General features: G+C 41.7%; 2 protein-coding genes across 4 annotated transcripts in view; both read right to left on the bottom strand.

The window, feature by feature from the left end:
• The window catches only part of TANGO6 (transport and golgi organization 6 homolog), a 294,759-nt gene extending 293,137 nt beyond the window's left edge, over positions 1-1,622 (bottom strand). For both annotated transcript variants that reach the window (XR_013163629.1, XM_077132839.1), the window contains exon 1: positions 1,477-1,622. Coding sequence is in view for 1 of the 2 variants with exons in the window: in XM_077132839.1 (XP_076988954.1) it covers positions 1,477-1,573 (97 nt within the window). In the remaining variant the exon portion in view is untranslated. The remainder of the gene's footprint in view (positions 1-1,476) is intronic.
• A 5,319-nt stretch (positions 1,623-6,941) lies between these two features.
• Positions 6,942-12,528, bottom strand: part of CDH1 (cadherin 1) — a 77,989-nt gene continuing 72,402 nt past the window's right edge. For both annotated transcript variants that reach the window (XM_077132837.1, XM_077132838.1), the window contains exons 14-16: positions 12,343-12,473; positions 10,482-10,625; positions 6,942-8,708 (exon numbers count right to left, since the gene is read on the bottom strand). In XM_077132837.1, the coding sequence (XP_076988952.1) occupies positions 8,499-8,708; positions 10,482-10,625; positions 12,343-12,473 (485 nt within the window). In that variant the 3' untranslated portion in view covers positions 6,942-8,498. The remainder of the gene's footprint in view (positions 8,709-10,481; positions 10,626-12,342; positions 12,474-12,528) is intronic.

The following is a 12,528-nucleotide window of genomic DNA, read 5'->3' as shown; positions in this document are numbered from 1 at the left end:
ACTCTGCATGTGCAAAATACTATTTTACATTACTTTTTCTTTCAAATAGAAATGGCTAAATTCTTGTAAATTAAGTGCATATATGCAACTCCACCACATACTCAAAGAGATTCAGACAAGGCCTTTTATAAGTGAAGTATATGTGTTTTCTGATTGCTGATTTCCTTGAAGGCATTTTGCTTATTTGATTTAATCTAAGCGTGTTTTAGATAGTTGCAATTGCTAGACAAGCGACCTCTTGATGACCAAGCTAAAACTGTATTTTGCTGTTTGATTCTTAATGGGGGCAATGTACTATAGTAACTACACTATAAAGGAAGAAACCCGAGTTAAAATTCTAGCTCTGCCACTTCCTGGTTTGACAGTGGGCAATTTCCAGTATACCTGCATCCCTCACTGCAAAATGGAATACAAGTAATATCTACTTCATGGGATGGTTGTGAGGATTAAGTGATATAGACCTAAAAACCTAGGAACTGAAACTTAGGAGGCACTCAATTACTATTATTTATAACTTCTTTTCACCTCCCATAGATGGCTTGTAATGTTTGCAGAGGGTTTTTTTAGCAATTTTGGAGTATCTCAAACTTGAACCTGAAAACATCACCTCATGACCCTTCATGTGCACTTACCCAGTTCACTCTACAAACCCCCTCCCCGCAAATTAAACAGGGATCTATTTCTTGTGTCCATTCCAGAGCTCCAAATACCAGAGAGGTTCCACACTGAAAAACGTATAGTGGTCTGAGAGGGGAACAGTTCCAGGTCGGTATTCTGCCCAACTTGATCGCATGACCTTGGGCAGATCGTACTCAGTCTCCAGTGAGCCTTGGCGTTCTCAGCTGTAAGAGAGGCTAGGCTAAACCACTAAGGCCCCTGAGAGCCTAAATTGGGAAAATCTTGAAAACTCACCACAAAAGATTACACGTGATTGTAAATCCCTCCCACTGTACTAATTATCCTTAAATACTCTTCCCAGATCCAGCTCAAACGCCACCGCTTCTTCAGTGCCTTCTTCGAGACTCCTTGGCATTTTGTACAAATCTCAAGTGTCCACATTAGACCCTGCGCCCTCAAGAGGTTTGGGGACCCCTGGTTTGTTCATCATGCGCGCCTACCCTCTCTGAACCTCACTCTCCACAGTCCCTTCCCCAGAGGGTTGGAGTGAGGATGAATGAAATAATGTATCCAAGGCGCTCGGCACAGTGCCTGGCACAAGGTAAGCGCTCAAGAGATGTTGACTATCATCGGTATTCAACGGATCCCGTCCCCTCCTGGCGCCCTGGTTTCCTCAAGAGCAAAATGAAGCTGTACAGACAAATCCCAAAGCACCACCCTGGACCCGGGCGGGGTTGGCCTCACGTCAGGAGGCTCCCGAGGAGGGCCTGAGGGGAGCACGCTGCCGAGGCACGGCAGCCCAGGAAGACAGCCCTAAGAATCCCAGGTCCAGCCCGGCGCCGAGAGCCGTCCTCTCACCTCCCGGACTCAGCAGCAGCTTCAGCGACTCCAAAATCAGCTCCAAACTACATGTCTCACGAGACCCGCTGGGCCCACACCGTCCCGCGGCCGCCATGTTTGGAACGGAACGCGCCGCTGGTGATTCCCTCACGTGCCTCAGCGGCGTGGCGCCGTCGCCATGTTAAATGTGGCAGGAACGCTCCTGCGCGCACCAAGGGGCGGGGCCCGCCGCGTAGGGCGGGGCCGGCTCGCCGGGCAACGCCCTCTTCTCATAATAAAAATTTTGTCCGGCCCCTCAATTTACATTCCTGAAAAGAAAATCATGTATAGCATGGTCTACTTACCCACGCAATTTCGGAAACTCAATATGATTATCTAACTGCTATATAAAAAGGAAGAGAGGAGTAATGTATTATTTTAAAAAAGTATGTATTTCAGTATGAAAAGAGGTTCAAAACACTGGGAGGCATAATAGATGTTTGCACCTATTTATAATGAATAAGTTTGTAAAAGTAAAACATATTAAACTAAATATTGTTGACATTTCTTTAGAAGCAGCATTTTAAAGTAAGGACTAAATAAGACCTTTAAATAGAAATAGATACCCAATGTGAATGTAATAGCTACAAATGTTGTTATTGGTAATATAAGTCCGATGTTTGCTGTATTTACAGGGCAGTTGAATTCCTGGAAAATTCAATGTATGTTAAAACCGTCCAAAAAAATGTGGATTACATGTAAATCAGATTGGGTTTGAGATTCCGATCATTGGAAACAAGTTTTTCACTTACACGAATGCCGGTGGAATTTTCACAGGTCAGGACCTTTAGCATGCCTGCCTTTCCCTCACCAGTAGTCAACAATGTCACAACCAAGAAAACCACCCTACCCCTCCTCCCCACTTTCAAAAAATTCTCCCTAAGAAGCTCTACAGCGCCACCTAGAGAGCCACGGAGCTAGTCTGAGTTCCTATCTGATGACTCCCCTTCACCAATTAGCTGCTGCAAATCTTGGGAAGCAAGAAGTGATCCATTAGGGGAGGAAGTTTCCCTTTAACTTCTCTCCTTAGTGCCGGTACCCCTCCTGATCACTCCCATTTCTCTGGGCTACAGTCCAAATCCATCAGCGCTTCATGGTCTTTAAAGGAAGGCGATAATAAACCATTTTTACAAAGGCTAACTTGGGTCATTAAAGTGAGAATGCTCTCAAGTGTTTGGCAATGCCTGCCTCAGAGGAGATGCTTAATAAATAGTACCCATATCTTCCCTTACACCCCTTCTCCAAAGAATATCCTTCCAAAGCGTCTTTAAATTAGAAAAATTTTTGAAAGGGAAATAAATGACCTACAAAATTACCATGATAGTCTTTTCATTGTGTGTATTCTCTCCCCGCCTTTGTCATTAGACAGAGACGATTTTTTCATTTACGTGTGGGCACAAGTTCTTGAAAAGTTTTCTTTCCTCCCCTTAAGGTCACTTTGAAGTGTTAGACATTTAGTATAAAGGGCATAAAGCATTGCGTGGGAAATGCCCGCCCTGAGATTTATGGAGATTCGGACAAAAATACAACTGAAGGTTCTCACATCATATCTGTAAATATTTTTAAATAGACTAATAGGCTGTTAAATATTTCCTAGCCTCTTACCTTGACAAACATACTGCGTACAAACTGAAAATTCTCAGGCTCTACCTCAGTTCTGTACTAGACATATTAGCAAGGGGGGTAGCCAGGCCCAGCCTCTGGCCAGACCCCTTTTTTCTGTGCACCTTTGGCGCTGTCCTAAACTCTGAAACTTGCACTCACATGTGTGCACAACCCAGCCCTGCACATCCAAACCCTGTCCACACCCGTAAGGAGCTACTATTTGGCACCCAGGAGCTAGGAATGCACATCTATGGAGCATAGTGCGCCTTCCAAAGGGCAGACCAAGTGAAGAGGCCCTGATAAGGGGCTCTGGAAAGATTGGGCAGGGACTTGCAGGATCCAGATACCTGGCGTGGTCTGGGAGCAGGGTGAGGATTCTGGATGGGTAAGCCCCCTAGGCCTAGCGATTCCTTGCCATGGGGAATGGCTTCTAAAGCATGAAGCCTATGCCAGGGCCCTGCTGGTCCAAGTCTAAGGGTGGTACTGGTGTGGATCTTGCAAATAATGAAAAAGACAAGATTCCCAGGGCCAAGAATCCTATTCCAAAATATTATAGCAGCTGGACAGTAACTGTTTTTGTGTCATTTTATCTTGAAGGCTTGGTGGCTTAGAAATCACAAATTGAAAGAGGCCAGGGGAGAAAGTTAGCAGATGCTGCCATGTGCCTTCCCAGCTGACAGAGACACACCGAACATCATCAGCCCTTTCTTAAGTCAAGGTATCTTTCTCTGGATGCCTTAGATTGGACATTTTTATGGCTTTAGAACTGTAAGCTTCCAAGTTAATAAATTCTCTTTATACAAAGAATAAAAAATTGCAAAGCCCCTGAAGGGACTGGGGAGAAAGGAGGAAATATTAAACTTCCCTATTTGGGGAATTCCTGATATTCTCGCAAGCGTTGGGGACAACCAAATAATAGGCCGAGCCCTCCAGCTTGGAATTTGCCCCTGTGAAACTTATTCCTGCAAAGGAGAAGCTAAGCCTACTTATAACTATGCCTAAGAGTCACCCCCAGAGAACCTGTTGGTGCTCAAATGTGGCCTCTCTCTCAAAGCCAATACAGCATAAATTCACTGCCCTCCCCCTCTAAGTGGGACATGACTCCTGGGGATGAGCCAGGATTGCTGGCATTAGGGGATTGTAAAAGCTTTCTTGACCAAAAGGGAAAGAGAGAAATGAGACAAAATAAAATTCACTGGCCGAGAGGTTATGCTGGAGGTTATCCTTATGCATTATATAGCTATCCCTTTTTAGTTTATGGTGTTTTGGAGGGGCTGGAGGGAAGTGCCTGAAACTGTTGAGCTGTATTCCAGTAGCTTTGATTCTTGAAGACGACTGTATAACTGTATAGCTTTTACAATGTGATCGAGTGATCGTGAAAACCTTGTGGCTAACATTTCCCTTATCCAGGCTATGGACAGATGAGTAAAAAATACAGACAAAAAAAAATAATGGGGTAGTGGTGGTAGATAAGGGGTAAAAAAAAAATTGGGTAGACTGCAATTCTAGTGGTCAACGAGAGGGAGGGAAAAGGAGCATGGGATGTATGGGCTTTTTCTTTTTTCTTTTTCTTTTTCTGGAGTCAAGTGAATGTTCTAAAAATGATTAATGGTGATGAAAAAAATAAATAAGTGCCCTTCATAAAAACAACCCATTAATGGTATGTTACATTTCTAGCAGCACTAGCAAACTAAAACAAAGTTTATGATGCTCCTTCCTCAGTTTGCCTTGGATAGCTTTATTATAACACATTCAGCTTCGGGGTTCCCCTGGTGATATGCTATTAAACACCTATTACAACCAATACTCATAAGTGCTACACCAAATGGGTGCTAATTCTCCACAAAGAACCACATGGGGATGTTCATGACATACATGCAGAGCTCTGTGCTCATGCAAGATATGTTCTCTTTATTTGAAGTCAACAAGGAGCCCATTTTATCAGACACTCAAGGGACAGGGGCTGACCAAGTCATCAGAGTAGGCTGGGGGCTGTTTCACAAAAAGGTTAGTGGCATCCAGTGCTATTAATGGCTGCTCTATAGGAATACAATTTCCAATGAAGGTCCAGAAAAGACCCCAGCAAATTAAGGATCTTATGGGGAGCTGTCTTCTAAAGCCACTGGAAGGGTCACACTCCATTCCCCATAATTGGCCCTAAATTCTTCCCCTAGCCAGCCTCAAAATCTTAGTCACTTTTGATAACCCATCATCTACCCCACAAAACAAAAGAGCAGTCAGTAGAAATTTTCATTTATTTTGGACATAATTCAGATCCTTATTTAACTCAGCCTACAGAAGTTCTTTAGTCTCTGGTCCTGTCCTCAGGACAGCTCACCACCCCTGCAGCCATCTTCCCAGAATGTCACTTTTGATCAAAACACTTCAATGGTTCTACCTGCCTCATGAAACCCAGTCCATGACAGAATCCTGGCCTTTGTGCTCCTGGCATTCTGTTTTTGTTTAAAAGACTGGCTCTACCTAAAACTCCCTTGCTCTGCTCCGCATTCAGTAATAACAATTGAAATTAACATTTAACAAAGCATTGCTATGTGCCAGGCACCCTTCAAAATGCTTTATGTATATCAAGTTATTTAGTCCTTGCAACAGTTTTATAAGGTAGGCACAATTATCCTCATTTTAGAGATAAGGAAACTGAGGTTCAGAGGTCAAGTAACTTGTATATGAATATTATAATAATCAGCATTATTTATAAACACAATGGACAGATGGAAGTGATATATCCATACAATGGAACATTATTCAGACATATAAAGAAACAAAGTAATGATACATGCTGAGGCATGAAACCTGAAAACATTGAGAAGCCAATCACAAAAAATCACATACTATATGTTTCCATTCATATGAAAGCCCCAAATAGGGAAATCTATAGAGACAGAAAGTAGATTAGTAGTTGCTTAAGGCTGGGAGGAAAGGGTATGGCATTCTTTTTTGAGATGACAAAAATGTTTTAAAATTGTGCCAATGGTTGCACTTACATGTGAATATGAGTGAATTGTATGGTATGTAAATCTCAGTAAAGCTGTTTTGAAAAAAATGATTGGCAAAATGTTGATAATTGCAAGATAGGTGAGGGTCCGATGTGAGGATACTGTGTCCTCTGTCCCTGTAAGGGAACACCAAATGTAAAGCCCTGAAACAAGAGGGCATTTGGGGATGGTTAAAAGATCAATGTGGTATTGGGTTGTTTGAAGTTTTCCAGCAGGGGAGCCAGGGTATAAAAGGGAACACATTTTTTTTCAAAATTCTTACCCCTGACCCTAGCAGAGAAAAGCTGCAGGTTTTGACCAGGGTTTCTCAATCTCGGCAATACCGATACTTTGGGCTGGATAATCATTTGTTGTAGGAGGCTGTCCTGTGCATTGTAGGATGTTAAGCAGCAACCCTGTCCTCTAGATCCCTAAATAGCAGTAGCACCCCCACCCCAACCGATGATGACAATAAAAATATATTCAGAAATTGCTCAGGAGTTACAATCTTCGCCAGCTGAAAACAACTAGCTTATACTAACTTTGCTAAATCAATGCATCATTGTTTGAAGCTTTGCTTCTCACCCTCAACTCAGCTCATAGTGGCCCAATGACTTGGGAGTTGTGTTGGTTTCACCACCAGCTACACAGATGGATACTCTTCAAATAAAGAAACGTGGTATATGCAATCCCCCACCTTGCTCCCAATGAAATGACACAAAGTTCTGGGAAAGTAACTTCAGTATGAAGCTTCTTTCTCCACGTTTTGACTTAGCACATGTTCTCCATTTACCTATTTGTTTTGTCTGGAACTGGGGTGTAAGCAAATAAAACAACAGCTTGGCAATGGCTTAACCAAATTTTTTAATAAAATTTATAAAAATGCATCTTTTTTCAGATGAGAATTTCCCAACTTGAATTGTGTTCTTTATCCATCCCCAATGAAAATACAAAATTATCAGCACCCACACACATAAACACTCAAACAAAACTATAGTGACATTCTCTACACAGAACAACATTAGATACAGTTTAAACTGCAGACAAATCAAGACAATTCCAGGAACTGATTGCAGAGACTTTTTTTCTTCTAAAAACAGATGACAGGTAGTAAAGGAATTTAGATAAAACTCTTTCTTGTGGTTGTCAAGTTTCTTGAAATTCTTGTCCCTGTTTCCCCCACTTCCAATTTCTTTTGCTTAACACAGTTGCAAAACTGAGGGCAGTTCTGTCTTACTGCTCCTAAGGAAAAAAAACCTGAGTTTTTTAATATTCTCAGTTTTCTACACATATGTCAAATTTGGGACAAATATGTTCACATCAGCTAACATTTTCAGTAGACATGACCAAAAGCAGGCACTTTAGAATTCTGTACTTCGGTTACAAACAAAAGTATAAGGGTCTATTTTGATATTCTTTTCTTCCAGAATTTTCAGGGACAGAGGTAGACCCACCTCAAGCATCCTTAGCAGTTTTTGCCAAACTGCCAGGTTCATGACAACCTCTCTTCTCATCTCCAAGCTGTTGTTCAACATTCCCCTCTCTCATAACAAGTCATCTTTCATCTTTGGCTGCTACACTATAGGCACTAAGTCTCAGAATAAACTCTCTTGTTTTAGTGATAAATATTACGTTAAAAATTAAGTGGCACCTGAAAAAAAAAATCACATTTTCTACTCTGTTTACAACCAAAGTGCCTCAATGACATTCAAATCATAAACAGTCTCACCCAGAACAGGTAAATGGATAGATACCTCTTTCAAGTTACATTCTCAGGAGATGAGAAGGGAAAAGGGAAAACCGTTAAAGGTCTCATGAGTATACAATACTCAGTCAAGATATGGCCAGAATAATATACAAATCTCTCATCCTGAAAGTGTCCAGTTGATGCTGCAATCGAGAATTCCCATCTGGGCTAAAGCAAAATAATTCAGAAGGAATAAGAGCAATAATAGAATGTGGAACACCAGTGTCATGATGAAGTAAAAAGCACACTGACTTAATTTTTCTCCATATATGCAAAACAACAGAAATAGGACAGGTAAGCCTTTTTTCCTTTAAAAGATAAAGCTCTTAAGGAAATCTGCAAGGCGGTAGCAGAACTTCTGAGGCTAAAGCTGTTGTTTTGAAATATAAAAACTTCAGATCTTTAATAAGACATTATCACCATGAAAAGAGCGATGAAAGAAAAAAAGGATTCAAGAAATAAGTCAAAACCTTTCTAACACACAGACAAGATCTATAAAGTGGAAATCGTAGCTACCCTAACTGTGTGATGGATCCCAGTGCTTCTTTCACGAAAATTCATTTTCAGTGAGAGGAGGTAAAAACCCACCAGACATGGCTTCTGTTTCCTATCACACGGTTTAGGGACTATCTCACACCCCCTCTTTCCTGAGTCCTCTAGTCGTCCTCACCACCACCATACATATCTGCCAGCTTCTTGAAGCGATTGCCCCATTCATTCAAGTAGTCATAGTCCTGGTCTTGGTCCGACTCGGAGGAGTTCAGGGAGCTCAGACTGGCGGCTTCAGAACCACTTCCTTCATAGTCAAACACGAGCAGAGAGTCGTAGGGGGGGGCAGTGGGGTCACTGTCAGCGGCCTTCAGGTTCTAAAGAGGGGGGTTGGGCAACAGGATCTCTCAGTGAAAGGAACCACACACTTGTCATTTTAGACAAGACACCTTCTCTTGGTCCCCTCAAGCTCCATGAAGCACATCACAGCGCACCCACACTGTGGGATGCCATGGAGCCATTAACACCAACACAGACTTGCATGGAAATATGGACTTGATACATTGTTAAAGAAAAGAGAAGGTTACAGAAAAATATACAATGTTTTCCCCTAAAGCAAACCTGGTAAATTATCTATAGCAGGGGGGATATAGAGCCATCCAATCAGGGCAGGGGCCCCCACACCACTCAATAGGATGGTCAGAAGCTGAAAACAATGAGGACAGTCACACAGGTGCATACAGCCCACACTCTAGCCCAGGAAGATCTGGAAAGATGACTACGAAACGGGTAACAGTTAACTCTGGGTATCAGGGTTGGGGGAATTGATGGAGGATTTGCAATTTTTTTTTCTTCTTCTTCTATTTTTTTTTTTTTACATGGGCAGGCACCGGGAATCGAACCCAGGTCCTCTGGCATGGCAGGCAAGCATTCTTACCTGCTGAGCCAATGTGGCCCACCCAATTTTTTTTTCTTTATATTTTCTAATTTATATATTTAAAGTAGCAAGAATATTATTTTTGTAATTAAAATTAAAAGCTACAATCAATTATGATGACATGTAAATGGAGGAAAGGACCTGAATCCAGATAGATCTAAAGGAGATGGTTTAAACCTATCCTTCCTGTTCCCAGTTTCTTTAAGGACCCAGTGGCTAGAATGGCTGTGGCTTGGTCACTTTTGACACTGTTAAGCCTTAAACAGACGAGGTCCTCAGTAACAATAACTCCCAGGGAATACTAAAGCAAAACTGGCCCCATTGTAAAGACTTCCTGAGGGCCAACGGACCACCAGATAAGCCCTGAAAATCATCCCAAGTGACTGAGCACTTGGGTAGGTAATAGATTAAAGAAAGATCTTGCCTGGCTTCTCTCTTCCTTGGTTCCTTGCTCATTCCCATCTCACTTCTTTCTCATCTTACCCTAAACTAAAAGTAAATGCCTTCTTTCCCATCCTGTCTTACAGCTATGGGTATCCTTGTAATATTTCTGGTCAATAGCATGTAGGAGGAACACTCTTCTTGAAGAGAGGGAGAAGGATGTTTGCACTCTGTTCTGTCCTTCTTCCTGACTGGAATGCAGATGTAAGCCTGGAAGGGTGGCAGCTATCAGTGATCAAGAGGTAACAAGCACAGTAATACATGCTAAAGATGGGGGAGGAGAAAGGTGGAAAGGCCTGAATGTACAGCCTAGACTGTTTATCCCAGTCTTCTATTTGTAGACAGCCTATCTATACCTATTTGAGCTTCTGGTATTTACAGCTGAAAACACTTTGGACACTTATAACATGGAGGCTATTTTCTAACCCCCAGACAGACACCCCAACCATCAAAGGGTTTCCAGGGGAACAAAGATCCATTAATGAGCCTAAACTGGGTCTACTTTGAATCGCTTTGGTTTTATTTCTAGTACTATTAAATCCTTTCGAGCAATCCTTGGTTTTGCCATGGGGACTTTGCAAATTCATTAAAACCAATCGGAAGTGCTCTTAGTTCTAAAATTACGATGAGACAAGTAAAAAATAGGGCTCAGGGATGGAGCAAGGTGAAAATTTGGTAAAAGAAAGCATCTAAAGACTCTTTTTCTCATTTTAGACATAAGTTCTCCTTTGTAAGTTTAGAGACAAGCTGGCTTTTGACTTCGCTTACTTACTTCATCAATAAAATTTCCAATTTCATCAGGATTGGCAGGGCGGGGACGATACTGGGGCACAGTCAGAAGGGTTGGCGCCACATCATTGCGTGTCACTTCCGGCCGAGCATCCAGGCCCCTGTGCAACTGGCTCAAATCAAAGTCCTTTGGAGGAAAAGGTAAAAGCAGACCAAAGGGTGAAAAGGGGAGTTCCCAAGAAACAGTCATATACACAGGGTTATTATATTCAGTTTATAGATCATGGTATTGGATAACTGCCAACTTTATGATATTTACAAGCATGTATCAATTTAATCTGAAATAACAGTTTTCAACCTAAGAGCCTCCAAAATAGCACTGGAAAAAAATACAGTATAAAATGATTGTCAGTAGCACTTGTGGATACAGATAAACACTGTGTCCTTATTAATTTTGCATGGGGCATATGCAATACATTAGATATTCAGTATATAATGGTGAATAGCAAATATTCAATCCTTCTCCCTGTTAGCCTCTGCAAGAACATATATTCATTAAGGTTGGTCTTTGTCTTGGGACTTGCTCTAATCAATTAAACTTTAACACAAAAAATTGCCATACGCTTTGCACTAGCCTGCTGGTACAAAGAGCATGAGAATTGCAAGACACAGACCTAGACCTAATTCGCAGCTTAGAGCCATCCAGCCAAACCCAGCCTGGATCGGGTAAGCCTCAGCCAACCTACAGATGCTTGTGAGCCTGGCTGAGATCAGCATCTGCCCCAGCTAACCCATAAACATGTGGGAAAGTCATGCTTATTGTTGTGTGCCATTGAGATTCTGGGGTTGTATGTCATACGGCACTATGGTGATGACAGCTTACTGATACACTTTATCTAGTATTCCCGTCTAGATTTAGAAGTGCCTAGAAATCTGAAACCATGTCTTGTATTTCTCTGTACTCCAATACTTTGCACACAGCAACCAGTGAAATTCCTATCAATGGCTCTACTTGCACATCATGGAGCTCAGCAAATAAGCCTCACTGTATGACCTGAGTCTAAAACCTTAATGGACCCCATGTTTCTCTTTCAAAATAGACTCTACTTTACCCAGAAAACTCCAAGGTAAGGTAAGTTAAGACCATCTCCAAAATCAGGGGAAATAAAGAGGGTCTAGAGATTTATTATCCAAAAATAGCAAAAATTCAGTTTGTTCTAGCTAAAAGCTCAAGGAAAACAAACTATTAAAGCAGATCAGTTGCTCTATATGTCAAAGATAATTTGATTGAAATTCCTATGCTGAGATGAAAATAAAATAAGAGAAGAGTGTAGGCTCTGGAGACAGACCATCTGGTCCTACTGCTTCCTAGCTGTGACCCTTGACCAGTTACTACCACTCTGTGCTTCAGTTCACTCATCTGCGTGCAGAACAGAAAGTGACCAATATTAAATATGCTGGTGATGATCATGGTCAATGACGCGTCTATTTTCTCATATAAGGCCTTAAAAAAAATAATACACAAAATGACACAGCTATCTCGAAAGTCTTGCCTTCTCCTAATCATTATTTCTTACAATTTTTTTTTGGTAAGCCAATGCCTTCTTTAATTGTTTTTAAAATAACAGCTTTTGTGAGATATAATTCACATAACATACAGTCCACCCATTTAAAGTGTTAAAGTCAATGGTTTTAGTATATTCAGAGTGCAAACATCACCACAATCAGGTGTACAACATTTCATGACCCCGCCCCACCCCCCAAAGAAACCACTCATTAGCAGTCAGTTCTCATTTCCTCCTAACAACCACCTCCAGCCCTAGGCAATCACTAATCTACTTTTAATCTCTATAGAGTTGCCTATTCTGGATATTTTATATCTTCCAAATTTTTTAAAAACCCACCTGGTCCTCTTCTCCGCCTCCTTCTTCATCATAATAATAAATGTTGTCCCGAGTGTCATCTTCTGGGGGTAGTAAGGGCTCTTTGACTACCCTTCTCCTCCGAACAAACAGGAGAAGCAGCAGAATCAGGACTGAAATGGGAGAGAGCACATTAGAGCTATGTGAGCCACAGGTGAAGAAGCTATC

This window comes from Tamandua tetradactyla, chromosome 16 (genome assembly GCF_023851605.1).
Source record: "Tamandua tetradactyla isolate mTamTet1 chromosome 16, mTamTet1.pri, whole genome shotgun sequence".
NCBI classification, from domain to species: Eukaryota; Metazoa; Chordata; class Mammalia; order Pilosa; family Myrmecophagidae; genus Tamandua; species Tamandua tetradactyla.
The sequence above is the reverse complement of the archived record's forward strand: the minus strand, read 5'-3'. Positions and strand labels throughout refer to the sequence as shown.